Genomic DNA, 23,419 nt, shown 5'->3' with positions numbered 1-23,419 from the left:
AACTTTGAGTTTCAGTCGAAAAATCTGAATTAAAAAAAAAAAAAAAAAAAAAAAAAAAAAGGTCGGCTAACTTTATGCCTTTTCATATAATTTGGAAGTTCAGAATTTTCATCTGTGCTATCATCTGAATTGATTTGATTTGCCTCTGATGCCATTTCCACTTCACCGGCCTCTTTTTCTACCAGTAATTCTTGAACGTCTTCAGTAATCATATCTTTTTTTTTTTTTTAGCAGCATCAGTTTAGTACTAAGGCTGTGTGTTCTGAGTAGGGCTTGCATAAAACCGAGTTTAACCGAAGTTTACTCTTAAAACTGATTTTCTCAGACTTAGGGAAAATAATTAAAAGCTTATAACACAGGTATTTATCTTATCTTGGGTAGACTGTACAAATCGAATCAAATCTTTTAAACAAAATCTATCACCTCTTATAGTAAAAAAAATAAAAAAATTAAAATGCTCCAAAAAAGTAACTAGCTTGAGATTATACAAAATTACAAATTGTATTCAAATCCTTTGAATAAAAACTATCTTCTCCTATAGTAAACAAAAAAATAATAAGCCCAATAATAATAAATAAATAAAAATAATGTAAAAAAAAAAACAGCTGGGAAAATTACTTTACTATTTATTGCTCAGCTTTTTTCTGAAAATGATCCTTTAAAAAACACAGTTTAAGCATTTTTCCTGATACACTTGACCTTATTTTTGTGTTAAAGAGACCAGTGATCGAAAACACTCTCTCAGATTGGACACTTGTTGGTTTAATGGTCAGCAGTGCTCTATAAACTTTCTCCAGCTTTTCACTTCTACTGCTAGTTGCCTCCAAAATTTTAAATTCTTTGCTTCAAAATATCCGAGTGATATCCAATTCACTCGGATATTTTGAAGGCTCTACAGTTAATCTCTTTATTACACTATCATACTCTCGCATGAGTGTATCTCCAACATTGGAACTAGATGAGTCTCCGTTTTCTTCTAAAAGAACAGTTCATTTATTTTCAGTTTCTTCATTCAACGCTAAGACTCCTTCGGAATGTTTTGCAAATAATCTCTGATAAATCTCTTCAGCATGCTTTTTCAAAACTTGCTTACTTGGAAAATCAAAAGTTCTTGAACCTGAATTTTCTTTCCTACACTTTTTGGGGTTGTGTAGATAGCAAAGCAAAGCCACAGTTTGGCAATTTCGTCTTGCACTGTAACACTGCAAAAGGCTTTGGTGAAACTTTAAAGCAAATGGGTTTTCTGCTGTATCAAGCTTAGCAAACAGAAATTCTATTGAAGACTGCTTTAAGTAAGTCTGTATCTTCTGAGGTTATAGCCTTCAGAATCATTTCAACTGGTTGCAGAGTTTCACATAGCAATTCAAGTGTTTTCCAGTCATCGTCAGACACAGCTTCAGTTAGTACTGCACATAGAGCATTTGGAGTGCAATTTTTCAATTTCAAAAATCTCTCAATCATATAGAATGCGCTATCCCATCTAGTGTTGCAATCTAATATAAGTTTATATTCTTGCCCATTAAATTTTGCTTTAACAAAATTTTATAATATGTCATTTTTGGTAAGCGATTTTCAAAAAAGCTTGCAAATTTTTCTGACTTTGTTAATAGTTTGTGCAATATTAGCCACTGGATTGAAGAAATGAATGAGCTCATCGGTAAAGTCGGTTTGATAAAGCATGTCTTGCTGTCTTTCTTCATCATCACTACTACTTTCTTCATTATTTTCATTTTCTTCATTGTCTTTGGGAGACTCAGAGACTGTGGCACCATAATTGATTGCTTTTTTATAAAGTACATCTATAACTGACAGATGTATACAATGGGCTATACATTGTTGATGATTAGGCATAATTTGCTTGCCAAACTTAATCATCATTGCTGCTCCATCGGTGGTGCAGGCAACAATATCCTCATCCAAGTTCAAACCAAATTCCTTCAAGTGTCCATTCACAACTTGCTCAGTTCTTCTGCTATCAAGTGAACCATTAATCTCAATAAGACCTAACGACCAATGATCGTCTTTTGAATGCACATTTATATTCATATACCTTTTATTTTGTATAGACGTATATTCGTCTAGAGTCAATGAATACCGTGCACCCAAAACCAATGAATTTTCGAAATGCTGAATGAATTCTTCTTTCTTAGTTTTATAATAATTCAGAACCACATTTTCAATTCCATTCACTGAGGCTGGTGGTAATTTATCGTATTTATTTCTCTGAAGGTGAAGGCTTGATTGTATAAACTCACTCTTGGCAACTGAATTAAAAGAAAATCCATCTAAAGCAGCTAATTTTGAAATCTCTTCTTCCATAGATTTTTTAACGATAAAGTTTTCTAATGTTCTTACCATTTTTACGGGAGGTTCACTGTTATCTTGTTTAATGTCAATCTGATGCATGTTCTTTAAATGCAACATCAAAGATGATGTAGATCCTCTAGACGACTTCATTATCTTCTGACATTTCGAACATTGTGCTTCATCTTTGCTTTTTCGAGCAAAATAATTCCATACATTTGATTTCATCTTAGACATATTAAGAGTAATAAATATTAATTAGTAGGAATTTATATCACCAACAATTTTAAATAAAAATATTGAAGATAACAAAGGCACAATACTATGCGTCACTCCCGCAAGCACTGAATGAAGAGTCTAAATGAGGCAAGTTTCGAAATTTATTTATTTATTTACTTGCAATTTCTTTTTCCCAATTAAATCTATTGTATTTTCAAAATTACATAAAAGCTAAATTTGGTGAAGCTGCTTTTTGGAGAACATTTGATCGCAAATTTAATAGGAATAAAGAAGCAGAAAACTTTCAACGATTGAAATTTGATGCAATATTCAGCGAATCTGTTTCTAGTGGGTAACCATTGATAAGGCACATTCCATAACTTGCCCCTGGCGAACAAGATAGATGGAACAGAGGAATGTTGAGCATTTTCTTTTATGCTATCGCTCTGACTCACTCAGTCGTAAACGAGTACACCTGCATCATGCCATGATACAGGTGGGAAGATAAAAGGTACCCCTCCTAGATTTGGGCCACTTGCCCATGAGATTCGTGCCTAAACATAAAAAAAATAAAAAACATGTTTAAAACATAAAGCAGTTGAACGATCCAGACAAATGAACAAACAAAAAACTATATTCGAGGGCTAACTAAAAAAATATTCGAATCCGGTTTTAGAAGCTCGGTTTTGGTTTTAACAACTCAATATGAAAACTGGTTTGCAAGCCCTAGTTCTGAGTTCAATTTTCTATTTTTCTGTATGAAAAACCCAAGTTTCTGGGAGAAAAAACCATGATATCCTTGCCTGTGATCAACTAACTCAGCCATGTAAAAGAGACCCATAAAAATTCCTCCTTTCATTTTCCACCCAGTGTGGAGTTGACTACGATTCTACCAACTATGCTACCGACAGGGGCTTCAGTACTCATATCATCAAAACCTTCCCCTCCTACCAATTTAGCAAGTTCTGCTATTGCACGGATTGTCTGTGCGGGTAGCACAGTGGTATAATGTCACCGTCCTCCCCACACCGGGTGGAAAAGGCCCGGGTTTGAATCTCGATGATGCTAGGAACTTTAGTAGGCTTTTTTCACTCCATGGCTGAGTTAGTCGGTCTCAGGAATAGATAGCAAGGTTTTCTTGTCCAGCAAACAGGCAAATCGACCAGAGAACACACACAATTTACAGACATAATACATAAATGGGTATATATAATCATTTATGGGAGACCCTAATATAATAATTTGATTTTTATTGCACGGATTCCATTTTCTGTTGGTTCAACCATATTTCCTGAATGAACTGACTTTGGCCATACATTTTTCCAACATGCAATTAATGTTGATAGTTTTACTTCTTTGAGCAATAAAGTTTTATGATTCCGATACAGTCCACAATTGAAAAATGTTTCGATGCCTCCATCAATTCAATTCGGAATCATTTTTTCCCAAAATCCATTGTAACGATTTTCTGATGTAATGAGTTTCAAAGGTAGATATAATGTCTTGTATAATGTCTATGCTGGCAAGCAAGCATAGTAATAAAACTTTAAAATCTAGACTTTTCCACACAAAAAGAAAAAAAATTATTGGGAGATTTCCCAATAATTTTTTTTTTTTTGCATTACGATCAGCGGGCCAAAAGTGCGGATTCACAAAAAAAGAATGGAAATGTTGAAAAATGACATCCAACACAATAGCAAAGTTTTCCCCTGCACAAAACCTCAAAAATACCATGTTATGCGAGGTTGTCACAATTCTCTAACCGTGTTATTTTGGTACCGTGTTGTGCGAGGATTACTGCACTTTATCAATCATGTTAGAGAAAAACGGTGTTGTAGAAGTACCGTGTTATATGGGGGTTGCCTGTATCCAGTTTCTATTTTAAGGCTAAATTAAGTTTTTCACCAGCTTTCAAGATCTGTGCAGTGCCTCTGGTGATTCTTTTGACTTAAAAACCGTATTTTCCAACTTAGTTCAACTTAAATTTTTATTTACTGCAGCAGTTTTGTAATGTTTTCATTATTTAATTTGCAGTCCCTTTGCTACTTGGGTGTCCAAGTTGTGCAGCTATCATCTTTTTCAATGTATTATTTTTCAAATGTGTTGGTTGCATGAACTTTCCAGATGGATGGATAGATGTCAAATAGATGTCTGTTTTCTGTTAGAATGGCTCTAAAATGAGGGGAAAAAAAAAAAAAAAAAGATTTTTATTGCAAAAAACTAAATTTTATTGCTTCTGCAATAAAAAAAATAAATAAATAACCTTCTCTTTTTCTCATTATGCATTCAATTCCTCTTACTTCCCCAAGTAATTCTGGCTGGTAATATGCCAATCTATATTATACTTCTAGATTTTTTGTCTCCTTTTCCAGCAAAAAAAGGCTACCCTCATTCCCCTAAATTCCTCATATACCCATCACCTGGCTAGTTTCCAATTTCTGTACACCATGCCTTTGAAGTCTTTTTTCATCATAGGGACATGATTTTTTACTCTTTACAAGTCTAACCACCCATCTCTATACCCATTCAAGAAGTTAAATCTTTTTTTCAAATGTAGGCCTGAATACAATATTCTAATTGGTTATCTGCTCTTCACCTTCTCCATACAATTGATAAATTAAATAAAAAATTTAAAAATTGCATTAAAATTTATTTATACATTAAATTTCTCATACTGGTGGTGGGTACAGTTTTTAACTTGTTTCTGTAAAATTTTTAATCAATATCTCCATGGAATATTTGAATCAACTCATATTATGATTGCCAGTTTTTCTTTAATGCAAGGTTAAAGTGCTACACAAAATTCAATTTACAGCATTTCCATATATTTCTCATTATATCACTGGAAACTCCACCCCTATCCCCAATTCTTTCATTCAAAACTGTTCTTATCTGTTGTTTTTCACCTCTCAGGTCTTTTTTTTTTTTTTTTTTTTTCTCAATACAAGTATTTTCCTATTATACAGTAAAATAAAAAAGGACATATACTGAAGTATAGTAAGTTACAGGTATTGTTTATAATTTAACTCACTGGCAGGTGCACAGGGGTCACACTTTTAAGCCCAATTTTTCAATTCTAAAACTACTGTTCACCATCTATAATTTGCAATATTTTTAAGAAGAATTTTTCCTTAGCTTCTTTTAAGAATTCTCCACTAAAAAGAAACAAAATGATATGCACATGCCTATGAACCTTTGCATATAATACTTAATCATACTTTGTGAAATGAAATACAAAATCATAAGAGTTAATTATATTTATTACAACTACATGCATATTTATACAGCATTATGCAATATTTAATATGCAAGGAACACAATGCATACAACACAAAAAATATTAAGAATATCAGAGCAGAAAATGTTGAGTATTTGTTGTTAAGAGGCCTCTCCAATTCATTTACATTACTTTTAAATATATTGTCAAAACTTAAAATATACAGTCATTGATTAACCCACCACGTGAGGTCATTTTGATGACCTTATGTGATGGGGTAATCAGTTTCTGTGTATTTTTTATAGCTTTCGTACTTTAAATCCTCTGTTCACTTAACATAATGTCTTTCAATTAGTTTTTTTTCACTGTTTCTCTATTAAAAATTCAAGAAATCTATTAGAGTTAAAATGACCCCCATACACCTATGTTTTTGCACAAGTGCCAACAGGTTAAAAAACAAAACAATGGAATTAAGATTATCTAGAAAAAAAATTTCTTTATTCAATTATACAATAATTGGTTTCTATTTGAAAATATTTCCTACTTACATGATTGGCAATGCTATTTTTAATTCCAAAGTTTTCTTTTGACCATTTTGACTATTCTGTGTGTAAATTTACACAAGTGACCTTCCTGTTCTGATACCCTTGAATACATTTTCCCACACAAAATAAAATTATTTCCTGCTCTTGCATTAAGGTGCAAAAAAATAAGTTTTTAGTGGAAATTACTTGTACATTTACAAGCATACTACATTTAACTGATAATTGAGTATCTCAGTTCTAACAAGTTGATAGTATAACATATATAAATGTGATCTGTCAGCCTTTAATACAAGTACACTTTTGACAAATACAACTTGATTTCCATCAAGTGATGGGAACAGTCCACAACCCTTCCATATTACTAACATTAATTTTAGTGCAACTAACTGAGAGAAGAGAAAATTTATCAAAACACTATAGAGCTAAGAATGGCAAAGTACAGTAGCTAGTGAAGCCTATCAAAACATACATATAGGTAATTCCTATTTTTGAAATAAAAACATTTTTAACCCGGCAAGCAACACGAATAATTCCTTTTTATTTTTAATGAGTTATTATGTCTAATGGATATACTTTAGCATGTGCTACAAATAATATATCCTTTCTTTTCATTCAGGAAAATATAGTATACGGGTAATGTGCAATTATTTTTTACATATTTTAAGTATATTTAGAACTTGAGATCGCCTAATGTCATTTCTATTAGTTGTGTCCACTATATGAGAAAAACTGGTAAACAGAAAACATTATTTTCATTAACATTAGGAACAGCAAACAACAGTTTTTAAGATTCTGAACAGAAATTCAAAATCAGCAATTTATATAGTTTAATAAAAATGAAAGTACTGAAATGGGCATATTGGATGGAAACTATGTAATAAGGATCAAATAGTGTGAGAAAGTTGTTAATTAGAAGAGTGGGTCTTAATTAATGTACACATCAGACTCAGCAGTTTAGCTGCTTGGGAAGCTTGTTGCAGGTGTAGTTTGAAGGAGGAGGTATCAGTACCATGCTTTCTATCATAAATTGTTTTTAATCCATTTTAGTTTTAAAATGGATCAGTCTGAAAGACCAGATCAAGTAACATGTGAAAACCAATACTTATACATCAAAACTTAAACATCATATGGTGACAAAAACTCGAATGAAATTCAGAAGTTGGAAACAGCATGTGACACTTCAGTAATCAAAATTTTGCATCCACTTGCAGCATGTAGATAGGTGCAACTTTTTCAAGACTAGAAACATTTTGAATGACTCAAGTTGGGGAAGACCAGTAACTGCAACTACTGATACTCTGGTCATCATTGTCCACAATTCTGGATGGAAACTGAAGGACAAAAGAAGAAACTATTTGATTAAAGCTGCTCTTGAAAATTTGTAAAATCATCCAAAACTTCTGGAAGGAAGTGTGCTCATTCTCTGTGACAATTCAAGACCACATGTAGCATAACTTCTTTAATTGATAAATACAACTGGAAAATTCTACCACACCCTTCCTACAGTTCAAATCATTTTCTCTGTCAGTACTCAGATATCAACTTCTTTCCAAAGTTGAAGTAACCCAAAGTTAAGGGATTTAGCTTTCATCTGTTATGGAACTTGTTAGAAGCTTCCACATGAATGGCAAGCAATGGAATTATATGGAAGGACTGTTAACAACCTTTTTTGAAATAAAAATTTACGGTATTAAAATTGATTAAAGTGATGGTTTCAAAAGTAATGCACACTCACATATGAATCAATTTGGAATCAAGTAGAAAAGGTGTAAAACTTTTACATTTCTTCAGTTTGTAACAAACGCCATTTATAATGTAAATATATAATAGAGAAAATGGAAGACATTATTACAAAATCATGTCAATGTAAATAAAAGATTCAAAAATAAGATATTTAACATATTGACTGGAATAACTTTTTCTAGTCTTTTTTATTCATTTTGTGAAACATGAATTCAATCTTTAGAGCACATGTAAAATAAACAGTTCATCTTAAATTAGAGGCTTTTTTCTGCAATAAGTATGAAATTAAGAAACAGTCCACAAATCAATTTTAATATACAACAGTGAGCAGTAGCTTGCAGATGTTCAATTTATGACTTTTCAATCTTAAAAATGAGATTTCTGACAACGAACATTTGGCTTGCAAACTTTTCTGCAACTTCATAAAGTATCACCCTTTGAAAATGAAATGAGTAAGAATGAAAAATTTTCAGCTTTTATGTACTGTATTTAATATATTTAACAACTACTGTGCATGAAAGTTAATTATAGCACACTAAGTATTTTTTTGGTGAATACTATCAAGCACATGTGATGAAAGTAAAAATTACCAACAGTATCTTCTGTTAGATAAAAGTGATTTCTTTTTAAGACAGTTCAATTTATTACTTGTGGGAACCATTTGCTACTTTTTTCTGTAGTCATTTCAAGTTTCCCAATGATAGTGTTTTTTGCAATTTTATTGCAGCTGAGTATTTCAGAAATCATCAGTGTGAACTCAAAGCGCTGCTTCTGTGATTGTTTATTTCTATTTAAGTTGTACAGTAATAACTGTTCTCTACATACAGTATAGTTCATGAAATGAAATCCACCTATACTGTATATTGATAAAGATATTTTAAAATCTTATTGTTAAAAAAAAGTTGAATTTATAAAGACCGATACTAATTACTTACACTCTTCACATCACAATTACATGATTTATTATTCTGCAATACATTACAATATCCTTACCCAAAGTGGGCAAAGGCGATGTAATGTATTGCTGAATAATAAATCATTTTAACATGGTGTAAAGTACTTAGTAATTAGTACCCATCTTTATGGGTAATGCTATAAAGAAAACAACTCATTAAAACAAGTTTTAAATTTGTGTTAGGACATATCTTACATAAATCTCATGGTTATTCCAGTTTTGTTTATGTTATGGCATGACCAAATAGGGCAGAAGCATTTACAACTAATAATTTTAACAATAAATCTGTATCTAATAGTCATACAGGCTTGGATCACAGTTAATGCAAGTGTGGTGCTCCTGTGTTGACTACTTCAGCTATGTCAGTTGTGCATTTTCAAGAGTGAATATTTTAATTTTTGGAATATATCTTCTCGTTGTACCATTATATCTATGGGAAAATTGTTTCCAATTTATGAACTACTTTTCAGAAATCACATTCTATAACTGATAATGCAGAAATACCTTTTTTTTTATTATCATCAGAACCTTACTTTTTTTCTATTAGACAATGAAAGTTAATAATTTATGTGAATAAAGAAATTAAAAAAATAAGTTAATATCTTGAAAAATCATACTCTACTCTGCAAGCCTTTTTTTTTTTTTTTTTTTTTACTACCTTAAGGTGGCCAAAATGGAAAACCTCAAACAGGTTATTAAGATCGTGATCAGAACAGGCCCCTGCCCCACTTCAAAAGCTACCCAAGTTTATTTTTAAATTATTTGACATGTTAAATGACATTCTCACAGAGGTTGCCAATTAAAATAAATCGGTCCTTTTTAATTTATTTATATATAAATTTAATCCACTAATGTGATAAACATTCCCAGCTTATATATGCTCATATACGATATTTGAACAATAAAAAATTTCCAATGTAAGTTCATTATTTGAAATGCTACAGAAGCATAAAATGCAAAGGTCTGTAAAACTTGGCTTTCCCCATTTGATGAGAGAGAGAGAGAGCAAGAGAAGAGGAAAAAAAAAAAAAAACCAAGTAAACTGATGAAAAACTTCAATTTCTCTTCTTAAATCAAAGTATAAAGTGAACTGCTGAAGTGGAAAATCTGGCCTCCAAATTTTTCCTATGAGTACTTTTGCAGAAGTAACCAAAATATAATGCACAAACAATTGTTAGCTAGAAAAACCCTGCGACCAGCAAATTTTACATACAATTGTCAATTATCTAGAATTATGCCAAATGAATCATGACCATCTGAATTTCTCAAAATGGGATTCCAGATAAATAAAGGGGTAAAGAAACTATTCTATTTCTATTATTAATTTAGAAACAAAACACCTTTAAGTTAAATATAATAATAAAAAAAAAATTAAGCACAACAAATGGCTTAAACTGGCTTTGAAAAAAAATTAGAGCTGAAAATCATATACAAGATGAAAGGATACTGCAATATTTAAAAAAGTATCAAAATAAATGGTAATTTATATAGTAATAAAAATAGAAAAATAAAGAGATAAAAACAAAAATCAGTATATACACACCAGGGGGAAAAAACATAAACTCCATAATAACAGAGTACTAGAGAATCTTTCCTGTATTCAACAATAAATGACATGGCTGAAGCCAAACCAAAACTAAATTTCTACATAGAAGGAAAATGAATCTAAAAAAAGCATTTCTGTATAGTATATGAAGAGTAAAGTGAACTAAGAAAAGGACATGGAAGTTCTGACTAAGCAATAAATTCATAATTTTAGAATATTATTTGTTGCAGGTGATATTAAAAACCTGGTGTTACATTCCCTATCAATTAAAAATGACAAATTTCTAATAACTTGACTATACACTTGAAACTGTAATTGCAATGCACCATTTTTAACACTTCTCTGCTAGAGTCCAAAAGTAAACAAAACAAATCACAAAGGCTTACATATATAATTACATGCAAATGTACAATGTATTGTGCAATAAAAGACAAGGTATTAAGTGGCAAAATGACAGCAAATTACAAACACCATAAGAAAAGAGTGAATGGCAGCTCTGGAAATACAGAAATTTCCTAAACATTAGTCTAGTCTTTAAATCAATACTTACCTATTAAACTAGGACATGGTCTATACTGAGCTGTTTATGAATTTTATGTTGAAATATATATATCAGAAATATAGGCAACAGTCACTGGCAAGATATAATACAGTGAATTATCACTAAGTTAATACATAGTTAATCATCCAATTACCATTCTTTTACAAATGAATTCATCTACACTATACCAAAAATAGCTGCCAGCCAGCATGGTAAACAATAATTAAAAAAAAAAAAAAAATTTGCAACGAGTTTCAAATCAAAATGACATCACTATATGGGTGAAAAACCAAACCACACTGGAAACTATTTTCAATCTTAATGAATGTAAATGTAATATAAACATGCTATGCAAATTTTTTTAAGTACACACATATATATATATATATATATATATAGGAAAGAAGGTGTTTCAGGTGTTGTTCACCACTAAATGAACTTTGGTGCTATCTATTAAGTTTGGATTAGTAAATCTTTAGTCATGGATATTTTTTTTATTATTTTATTTCTTTTTACATGTGTACATGCTCCTATATTTGTATATTTTATTTTATTTTATTTTATTTTTTTGCTGAAAAACAGAAAGAAGGAAATTACTTAGCATGCCATTCTCAGTATAACAAGTGGTAGTAATCACTCAAGATTCTGAAGTGGGCTTCCTCCGAAACCTAAGAATATGAATATCTGGGCTCTGATACTCAGGATGCTGATCTTGACTAGGAATAAACTCAACTTCAAAACTATGTTTCATTAACTAGAAAAAACAGAGGTTGGGAGAAAAAACATCTTTTAATGATCCAGAACACTAATAGTACTATTAAAAAAGAATAATTGCCTGTACCTATGTTAAAATAATTCTTAAAATATACAAGGGGGAAAAAAACAAAAAAAAACAAGCACACATAGTAGTAGTGTCAAATGATGCAAGAAAGCAAAAAAAACACACACACTTCTCCTATCCATACCCTCCAAGAAAGCCTGCTCCAACAATCAACAACCCACTGCCTGAAGGCAAACTTCCGCACATCTATCCTGCAACCAATCCTTCATCAACTTAAATTTATGTCCTCTCACGTGTGTAGTTTCAGCAAGAGGAAGAATGCCATTCACGTTCAGCACAAACACCTCAATCAGATCACCCCACGGGTGTGTAGTTGGCAAAAGCTGCAATTTGCAGAACTAAAGCCTTCCTAGGTAAGAGCACAGTTTTGTTCCCTTCACCAATTTGGTTGCCCTTCTCTGCACCTGTTCCAGCAGATCTACATCCTTCCTAAAATGAGGCTTCCAGTCCTGTATGTAGTACTCGAGGTGTGGTCTGACCACTGCCTTATACAAAGGGATAGTCACCTCCTTATCTCAGCTAGCAAAGTTTCTGTATATCACTGACAAAACCCCATGAGCTGTCCTGACAGCATGTCTGCACTGCTCAAGAGAATTTCATATCTGATGGCACAATTACCTTCAGGTCTTTTTCATTTTCAGTGTAGTACCACAAATTTCATTTTCAGTGTAGTACCACACAGTTGATAAGTTACTCTGCAATTACTGCTACCCATATGCAGTACCTTGCATTTGTCAATGTTAAACTTCAACTGCTATTTCTCAGGGCATTGACCAAGCAAAGTATCCTGTCAGCATTGAGCCTGCTCAAACCATTCAAGGCCTTATACACCTCAGCCATATCACCTCGCAGATGTCTAGTCTCCAGATGCTGCAACTTGCAGAACTTAAGCCTTTCTTCGTAAGTGCACCCCTTTGTTCCTCTCACCAATCTTGTTGCCCTTCCCTGTACTCATTCTAGCAACTCTACATCCTTCCTAAAATGAGGCTTCTAGACCTCATTTTAGGAAGTACATCAATAACATATACAAGCTAATAGAGACAAAGAGATAATTATTCCATTTTATATGCATGGTTGGTTATACCTTATGTCTTGATTACAGGACCATGCTACCTGTGGATATTATATTTCTGAAGACATCTACAAACTGGAAGCCCACAAATGGCAAGGTTAAGTACTCATGATTAAGTAGGCAGTTATGCAAATTTTTTCATCTTCCAAACTATTTTCCTAGAAGCATTCAAAAATGATCATATTACGACAGAAATAGTGAGAGAACTTCCCACTAGAAAAATATTGGTTTACAAGATCTGATACAAGCAGCTGTTGAAAGAAGTCTTAAGAAGATAATCCTGTTCATTCACAGTTGCTTCCTATAATAAATATGTGGTACTTGTTAATTATCCTCCCACCAATAGTTACAATGTCACCACTATGGTGATACACTTCTTAGGTTAGGTTAGACTTACCTGTAAGTGTAACCTGATCTAATCAGTGTATTGTTACAGCAGTAATATCATAATTATTGGTGGGAGGATAATTAACAAGTATCTAAATAATTTTTTAGAATTAAAATAAATTTTTTGAACATTTATAATATAGTCATTTCAAAGATCTACTTTTCCATCTTGCTCCCTAGTTTCCTCCCAAGGAAACTAGGGAGCAAGATGGAAAAACACATAAAAAATGAGAAACTAAGCATATCACTGGGAATAAAATTTAAGATTGACTAAACTGACTAATGAACATTTAATATGCAGTTTTTTTAACATAAGATATAATGTAAGCAATGTATAAAATAATTTAAAAATGTATGCAATGTATAAAATAATTTAAAAATGTATGCAATGTATAAAATAATTTAAAAATTCTAAAATAGCTTGTCTTAAATGGCTACACAGCACTGGAATCAATAAACACACAATGATTTGCTTGTTGAATTAAAAGTTTCAACTTGCATCTACATGTATACAGAAGTTTGTTAACCATTCACTACACATTTTGTTGCTGTGTACATTTCAAGCGATTCATTTTATCATGATTTTTGTGTGATTAACATATGTTTATCACACAAACAAATGTTACTAATGATTAGGGAAATCTGCTTCTGAAATGTTGAAAATGATGAATCAGATTTACAGAGAAGATTCTCCCTCTCGTACCACTGTGAATGGCATCATAGCTTCAGAGAAGGAAGAGAAAGTTTAGATGAAGTTTCAATAAAGTTGATGTGCCGGAAAACCTTAACTGCTCGTACGCCCAAAAGAAAAAAACTGAAATAGCTCAGATAATTCATGAATCAAAATTGCTGTGACACTTGATAAACTTGTAGAAGCTTTAAATTCTTTATGCAAAAGCTGTCAAGGAATTTTAAGCAATGATTTAAACATGCTTCAGGTTGCTCATCATGTGCTGCCTCAGATGCTTACCAATAATCAATGCAATCAGCAGATTGACAATTTGTAGCAATCTCATAACTTATCACTAATACCAGATTTGATAATGACCTGCTGTTCCCTGAATCCATCATTGCCAGTGATTAGACTTGGTGTTTCTCTACATCCCACAAACAAAGTGTGGATCACTGACTTTAAATATCCTCATTCATCCCACAATCAAAAAAAAAAAAAAAAAAATGACAAGGCTGGTCACTTTATATTAGAAATTTATTTTTTGGCTGCTGTGGTCTGTGGATTATGGATTCACTCCTTAATGTGCCACTCTAAATAAGGAAAGATATGTACAGTTGTTACACTTCAAGAGGCAACGTGGCAAAAGCATCAGAATGGTGGGCAACAAAATATTGGAAGTTGTTGCATGACAATACACCTGCACATTGCTCACTTCTCATTCAAAAAGACCTTGTTATGCACAATACTGTTGGGTTATTACCTACCCCGTTCTTACTTGCCTGATTTCTCACTATGCAATTTTTTCTTTTCCTGAAAATGAAACTGTTTACAAGGCTATTGCTTTCACAGTGAATGAAAGGATATTGATGCAAGTGAATCTCACTATCCAGCCAGAAAAGTTCCAGACTTACTACCAGCAACTGTACCAATTGTGAAAAAGTGCATTACTGCTCAAGGAGAATGTGTTAAAAGTGGATGTCTAGTTACATTTAACATGCAAGTCTGGGAACTTGGACTGTCACATAAATCATTCTCTTAACTTTTTATTTTTTATACCGTGCACAAAAAAAAAAAAAAAAAATCTGGTATGACCACATAAGGAAAAGGAGTTTACAACTATTTTACAACTAGTTATTTGACAAGAATATCATCGTTAACTATATTTAATAGCCATGTGGTATTAAAAACTATAGTTAACCCAAGCACTTGTGACATACCTCTGTATTCTTGCACTTACTACTCAGATATGTAAAGTCTAAATATGTCTGGTATATTCTTAATTATACAATGCTTGTAACGTATATAGAATTCAGTAAAATACCTTGGTTATCAAAATACTCCATAAATATAACTAAAATATGACAAATTATTATTTTTAGTTTAAAAATTCATCAGGATTACCTACTTGCAAAAAGTTGTTGAGAAGTTGAGGCTTATCTCCCATATCTCTATCCTCATAAGCCAACAGCACCTCAGTGCCAGAGTCACTCAGAGCCTCCAGTGTTTCTACTAATGGGTCCACTGACTAGAAACAACAAAACTTCTCATTATTGACCCAAAAATCAATATTCTAATACAAAAGACTAAAACACAAAGAAACTCAACGGGGTGGGAAGCCTTAACTGGCATCTCCAGTTTCAATCAAAACCAAGTTATTATAATAAAATATTGTGAAGAAGTTTTGTTCAAATGGTATTAAAAAGATCATTTACCTGATTAAAATCCCAGTTAAAATGCCTATATTGAACAAAACCACCTATTTTAAGCACTTGGGAGTCGAATACAGGGCGATTTTTTTTTTATCAAATGATTTTAGTTGCATATATTTTTCTAATCCCTGCAGCTTGAGAACTGAAATTAAGCTTCTAAGTCACATTTGGAATTCATTATGAACTTTGAAACTGTAACATTTTAACTCCCAACACCATGGCAGCTTACAGTATACAGAAGAAAGATTTCACCGTGAAAGAGTCATCCAAAAATGGAAATTCTGTGTTAACAGCGTAGAGTTTGACATTAAATAATGTGCCAAAAATTGTTATTTTCTCAATCACAAAGTGCTATTTTTTTCATTCACTATATATGAAAAAAAGTTATGGATGGTGCATATGGATGGTGCCCAGCAATATCAATATATATATATTTTTTTTTTATGTGAACCCCAAACACGAGAGGTATTAGAACCTATAGTACTTAGTACCATGCTTGGGTTGGAGGTTGAGAAGACGAAGGAAGATATTTGTTGACATTGGACTTGAACTTCTGTAGACTGTAATTTTCAGGAAATACGTTTGAAGGAAGGTTGTTCCAGAAAACGGCAGTTGAATGAATAAATGAGGAAGATGAAAATTTGGTTCCGTGGGTTTGAAGTTGGACAGTAAATGGATGTTGGCTGGTGGCAGCACGTGTTCAGACTGTTTTGAAAGAGACAGCAGGAATTATAGAAGCCAATTCAGAAGAACAGTGCCCATGGAAGTATCTGTAGAAGAGGCATGCAGCAGAAACAGTACGTCTATGAGAAAGCGAGTGGAGAGACTCTGTTAGAGATGAATCATTAATTAACCTAACTGCCCTCTTCTGAATGGAATCAAGAAGCCTGAGAGAGGTTTTGGGGGCACCACCCCAGATGTGGGAACAATATTCCATGGCAGGGCGGATTTGCGATTTATACAGAGTGAACAGCCGTTTGGAAGAAAAGTAACACTGAGAGCGAAAGAGAAAACCAAGTTTTTTAGATGCAGAGGAAGCAATATTTGTAATGTGCTTGTGCCAAGAGAGATTAGAAGTCAGGGTAATCCCAAAAGAGATATATCATTTTGCCTAGAAATCGGAGTGTCACTAAAGATAAGAATAGGAGCAGAAGAATCCTTTTTGCGAGATATAAGACAAGACTGAGTTTTAGAAGGGTTGAAATCAACTAAGTTGTCTTTGCCCCACTAGAGAATTACCTGAAGATCGGCATTTAAGGAATTGGTAGCAGATTTTCGAGACGTTGAAGCTGATTGAGCTGGACAAGGATAGGATTTCCAGTCAATGGAAGAAGGTCATTAACATACAAGAGGAAAAGAGTGGGGGAAAGAACTGAACCTTGGGGGACACCGGCATTAGTGGAGAAGTTAGAAGACACAGAGCCATCTACCATCACCCTCAGTGAGCGATCAGAGAAAACTGAATAACCAATTACTAAAAACAGTTGGCAAACCATAACATGGAAGCTTGTTTAGAAGACCTTTATGCCAAACACGATCAAAAGCCTTGAGATGTCAAGAGCAACTACTTGTTTTCACCGAAACTTTCCATTGAATTAGTCCATAAATGGGTGACATAAGTCAGAATATCACCAGTGGATCGACACTGACGGAATCCATACTGGCGATCGTTGATCAGACGGAAGGTTTCTAGGTAGTTTAAGAGTTGGCGGTTAATTGATTTCTCCATTACTTTAGAAAGAGTAGAAGTAATTGCAATGGGACGATAACTGGATGGGAGGGATTTGCCACCCTTTTTAGGAACTGGCTGGATATGAGATAATTTCCAAGCAGAAGGAAAAACGCCTTTGGAATAAGAAAGTGAAAAAAGGCAGCAAAGCATAGGAGTAAGTTCAGGAGCACAGGTTTTGAGAACAAGTGGAGAAATACCATCAGGACCTGGAGCTTTCTTAGCATCAAGATTCGTCAAAATCCTTCTGACATCCTTTTGATGAAAGACCACAGGAGGCATTGAATGGAGCGTGTTGGGAATGGTAGGAGGTGTTTTACCAAGATCATTAATATATGAGTTGGAAGAAAAATGGGATGCTAGCAGGTCAGCTTTATCCTTAGCTGAAGTGACAACAGAACCGTCTGGTTTGGACAGAGGTGGGAGCAGAGATGGGCAAAAGTTGCGGCCAATAGTTTTGGCAATAGACCAGAATGCTCGGCTACCATTTGGGCAAGAAGCAAGTTTTCTACTCTTAGCCTGTTCAAACTGGACTGATTAATAACTGCTTTACAACTGTTGGACTGATTAATAACTGCTTTACAACTGTTGTTGTCTGGACTGATTAATAACTGCTTTACAACTGTTGCGAGCTTTGGTGTAGGCAGAAAATGAAACTGAAGAATTAGAAACAAGCCAATTACGATATGCAACATTCTTCTCTTGAACAGCCTTAGCACATTTATTGGAAAACCAAGGTTTAGATAAAGGACGAGATTTTAAAGTGAAGTGTGGGATAAAGGATTCCATTCCTGCAAGAATAATTTCACTGACACGATCTGAGCAAACGTTGACATCAGAAGTTTTGAAACAGTAATCCGACCAAGGAAAAGAAGTCTCGCAGGTCATCCCATTTTGCATTCTTGTAATGCCAAACAACACAAGGTTGGGAATAGCCATGAGATAAAGTTTCCATTGGAGAAGAGACAATCACCAAGTTGTGATCTGAAGTGCCTAAAGGACCTCTCACTTCGACCGTGTACTTAGAAGGGTTGTTTGTGAGAAAAAGATCAAGCGTATTGGCTGTATGATTAGGATTGTCCGGTATTCTTGTAGGTAAATGAACAATCTGTGCTAGGTCATTAGTAATTGCAAAAGCCTCAGCATCTCGACATGCTGGGTCGGTGTGACTAGAAAACGGAAGCCAGCTGGAGTTGTGAACATTAAAATCACCAAGGAAAATTACCTCACTGTTAGGAAAGTTGGACTGGAGAAAGTCAAGTTGCAAAGAGAGGAAGTCAAAGAGCTCCAAGTGATTAGTGGAGTTGGGAGAACGGTAGAGATAGCAGATGAATTTGACACAATGAGGTAGAGAAATTTTAAGCCAGAGAAGATCAAAGAGAGGAGATTCCAAATTGCCAAGTCTCTGACAGGAAATATCAGAATGGACATATGCACAAGTACCACCTTTGAGGCAAAAGGAATCATACAGCAAATAATTTGGGCATCTGAGATGAACAGTAGTTGAATCAACCGATAACTGTCAGAAAAAGTACATGGGGTTTGGCAGATTGCAAGTGGAAATGAACATCGTTGAGATTAGAATTGAGACCATGTATATTTGTGAAATGAATTACGAAGTGCTTGGGAGGTTTAGATCTTTTTGCAGATAAGCTTGCTCTATTAGTTTGACAATTCATGGTGTATTCAATAGTAAGAATAAGTGGGTGGGACATGCTGTATGAAGTAATGAAATTTTTGAATATGGCGTACAAGTGGTAAGAATATACACAGATCCTTGACATAACGTGGCCTCGACAATGCTCCCCGCATACACACTACTCAGACTCCCTCCAGTCACTATCTGGCAGAGTAGAGGTAGCAAGATTATACACTAGCTGATCCGGAAGCCTCCTAGAGAGTTACCAATAGGTTCGGTCCAGTGTACTAACTAGCGGCCGGCCTGCGAACACCGTTTTAGAGCTGTACCCAAATGTAATGTAAGTAATATTTGATCTCGCCACGACGTTCACCATAACCTCAAAAGTCATCAATCATACTGCATGATGGAAGAGATAGGGATGGGTTGACCGGAACTTAGATCTAGAGACTAAACATGGGTTCCACCACTTCAAGCCTCCAATAAGCAAAGTGGTGGTATTTCACCGGTTGATGAGAGTCATCTACCACCTAGTACTGCCTGGTAACATAGAGGGGCGGCGTTCCTCCATGTGGTGTGGGCGCCACACCTCGACCCCTGCTTACATTGGTTCACACCTGGTTGGTCACCCACCATGTACTTGTGCATGGAGGTTATACCCAGGATTACTAACAGTCCCACCATCGTGAAGGTGCAAGCAGAGGATTTGGCTGTCACAGACCGTCCGGACTTCGCCGAAATTGGGTCCACTTGACTTGAGTGTCACCCGAATATCAGTTCCATGAGCGTTTTAGACTCCCAGGTAGCAAGTACAGCTTGTCTGGCATATCTGTGACAACCTCAAGGACCAATATACCTGATATACAGTGAATAAAGCCAGACAAACACCACTGGGGAGTCACAAGACAGCCAATACTCGTGTTTTGTGAGAGATATGATAAACTGTCCTTAGGACTTAATAACAATTAGTTGCCTCATCCATATCAGGTACATGTATGAATAGACATCAAACATGCGCTTTCCAACAATTGAAGAGTTAACCTGTCTCGTCAAATGCTTAGATGCTTAACGGACCCCAAACAGTATTTTTAGTTGATACAATGCATAAAACCCTGTACTTTATTCACAATTTTCATTTTTGCAATACTCTTTCACAATGAAAACTTTCTGCTGTGTACTAGACCACCATAATGTTTGGGATTAAAATGGCAGTTCCAAAGTTGCCACTCTAGTCATTGGTCACTTGACTGATACAGAATATTGTTATGCATAACAATATGTATTAAATATTGTTATGTATGCAGTGTTGGCATTCGAGGTGAGCGGATGTGCTTAGTCAGGGCTCCTCAGTTAAGTGGTTTACTTTTGGATAGTGCTTTTAAATATTTGATTTATTTAGATATTGTTGGATTATTTTGTTATAGGTTTTCCTGTAACAGTTTGATTTTAATAATATTATAGATATAATTTTTTAAAGTTAACTTTCATTGATATTTATTTAATTTTATAATGGTAGTTACAAGATCTGCCTTAAACACGTCACAGGGTAGCGCGACTCACACAGAAATAGCCGATTTACGGGTGAGTCATGATTTAATCCATTGTGGAACCTGTGGAATGTTTTCCAAGGTCGACCTGGTGACTAATCCTACCTCACCTGGGGATTCTTTTCTTTGTGATCGATGTAAGGAGTGCACCGATCTTAAATTACAATTTGGTGCCCTGATGGAACAATTTGAGTCCCTGAAAAAAACAGGTGCTTGCCCTCGAAAATAATGCATCTGGGAGTTCGTCAGGGACTCAAGACTCCAGCAATCTACCAAGTGATGCACACCCGATTCGAGCCTCAAAACAGAAAAACAAAGTGCAAACTACTCTGGTTAAAAAGGACATTGTTTTATTAGGAGACTCCATTGTCAGGGAAACGGGGAATATTTTTTTGTAATAAGGATAGGTGGAGTAGAACCAGGGTATGTCTGCCGGGAGCAACTATTGATGATGTCACCAACAGACTGTCAGATTTTAAAGGGGGAAAAGAGAATATTATTATTCATGTGGGGACTAATGATATTAAACGTACACGATCTGACGATTTGTTGGAAAAATACAGGACCATGCTGAGGAAATGCCGCGAGATAGGCCATAATGTCTATGTGTCTGCAATTCTGCCCAGACACGATAGGAGGGATTATATGTTAAGAGCCTTGTGGATTAACTCAAGACTTGAAGGAATCTGCAAGGCTTTAGGGGGGAAATTTCTATCAACATGGCCCACACTTGTAGGTAGAAGGAATTTGTTTTGTAGAGACGGGATACACTTAAACAAAGGTGGTGCAAAAGTTTTTGCCAGTATTATTGAGGATACCTTAAAGGTTCAGGGAAACTGCTAGCTACAGGAGATGTGGGTAATACTGACACGCATTTATCTGATAATATTGGTCAAAGTAACTCTTGCACATACCTTAAGAGTTCTTATCTGCTACCCCAACTAGACGTATTATCTAGATGTTCTGGGGGCAGAAATGTTTCACGTGAGCGGGTAGCTAATATCAGAGAAGAGAGCCTAAAAAACTTCAAGGGTTGTGTTAGGGTTGTTAAATATACAATAACTGTAAATCTTAATTGTTTATACAGTAACGTTAGAAGTGTCGTCAATAAAATGAGCGAATTCAAACTGCTGGTTAAAACAAGTAACGCGGACATAATAGGGCTTACAGAGACGTGGTGCCACCCAGAAATTGGGGATGATGAGTTTAAGTACGGCTTGTATAATGTATTTAGGAAGGATAGGGTAGATAGAAGGGGTGGTGGGGTAATGCTTCTTATCAGAAGCAGCCTGAGTGCGACGATAGCTTTCCCGGATTCAGACATTTCACATGCTAGTATAGAGTCTGTATGGTGTGAGATAGTTGGAAACAAAGGTATAATGCGAGTAGGAGTAATCTATAGACCAGGTGATTGTGAAGATTATGACAAAAGCCTCTACATGCAAATGGAATGGGCAAGTAAGCATCAATGTCTTAACAAAATTTTTAAATCAACTAGATGACTGTTATTTGTATCAACATGTCAGTCTTTCTATACAGGGAAAGTACTAGAGAAAAGAATATCCTAGACCTCATCATCACACATGAATCAGATGACATAACAGGGCTGACAGTAGAGGAACCAGTAGCAGGAAGTGATCACGGAGTTCTACGGTGGATGATGACGAGAGAGGTAGCAGAAGTAAAAGGCAAAGGAATGGGTTTTAATTTCAGAAAAGGAAATTACGATGCCTTAAGGTACTACATGGCCTCTATTAACTGGGTAGATATCGTGCAGAAAATGAATACATTTGCACTGTGGTACGCTTTTAAAACATTAATCAGATGCCTTGAATGTGTATATACCATTAAAAAAATAAAGGTGGCATGGAAAGGTTACAGAGCAATAAAAAGTACTGAAGCCTATAACAGCTACAAGGTGATGTGTAATAGAGCCACAGAAAAGGTTCGACAGGCAAAGGCAGTTTATGAGAAATCACTAGCAAACAGAGCAAAGAGGGGGGATAAAGAATTCTTCACATATATAAATGCCAAGAAGAGCAGGACAAACCAGATTGGACCTTTACGTAAGGGAAAGGGGATAGTATTAAATACACCAGCTGCCGTTGCAGATGAACTCAACAGTTATTTTGCATCGATATTTACAAATGATAAACCTTTTGTGGCAATGGGAAATTGTGGGAGGGAAGTTAAAAAATATGTAATTAATGATATTGAAATTTCGCAAGATTATTTAATGAAAAAACTTTCGCGCCTACAGACCAGTAAGGCTCCCGGAGTTGATGGAATATACCCTATAATCTTAAGGGAGGCGGCAAGCGAGTGCATTGAACCATTGAGGCTAATTATGCGCGCATAACTAGACTCTGGGGCAATTCCCTTGGATTGGAAAAGTGCAAATGTACCTCCCATACATAAGGGTGGCTCTAAAAGTGAAGTTGGAAATTATCGACCTGTCAGTCTGACTTCAGTAGTAGGGAAAATCATGGAGGCAATGATCAGGGGTGGAATTCAGGATCATTTGGATCGAATTGAAATTCTCAAGGATACTCAGCATGGTTTTGTAAAGGGAAAATCATGTTTAACAAATCTGGTTCGCTATTTCGAAAGGGTCACTCACGAGCTGGATTTAGGGAATAATTTCGACACTGTTTATTTAGATTTCAGCAAAGCTTTTGACTCAGTCCCACATGAGCGGTTGCTTTATAAGCTGGAACAGGTTGGAATCACTGGAAAAATCCTTAGATGGATA

General features: G+C 34.7%; 1 protein-coding gene across 1 annotated transcript in view; it reads right to left on the bottom strand.

The window, feature by feature from the left end:
- Nucleotides 1-11,482: 11,482 nt before the first annotated feature.
- Nucleotides 11,483-23,419, bottom strand: part of LOC150075339 (protein N-lysine methyltransferase METTL21D-like) — a 54,056-nt gene continuing 42,119 nt past the window's right edge. The window contains exons 4-5 of the mRNA XM_090388453.1: nt 15,449-15,568; nt 11,483-11,824 (exon numbers count right to left, since the gene is read on the bottom strand). Of these exons, the coding sequence (XP_090244579.1) occupies nt 11,708-11,824; nt 15,449-15,568 (237 nt within the window). The 3' untranslated portion in view covers nt 11,483-11,707. The remainder of the gene's footprint in view (nt 11,825-15,448; nt 15,569-23,419) is intronic.

This window comes from Mastigoproctus giganteus, chromosome 14, assembly GCF_048544385.1.
Source record: "Mastigoproctus giganteus isolate SK-2022 chromosome 14, ASM4854438v1, whole genome shotgun sequence".
In the NCBI taxonomy this organism is placed as follows: Eukaryota; Metazoa; Arthropoda; class Arachnida; order Uropygi; family Thelyphonidae; genus Mastigoproctus; species Mastigoproctus giganteus.
The sequence above is the reverse complement of the archived record's forward strand: the minus strand, read 5'-3'. Positions and strand labels throughout refer to the sequence as shown.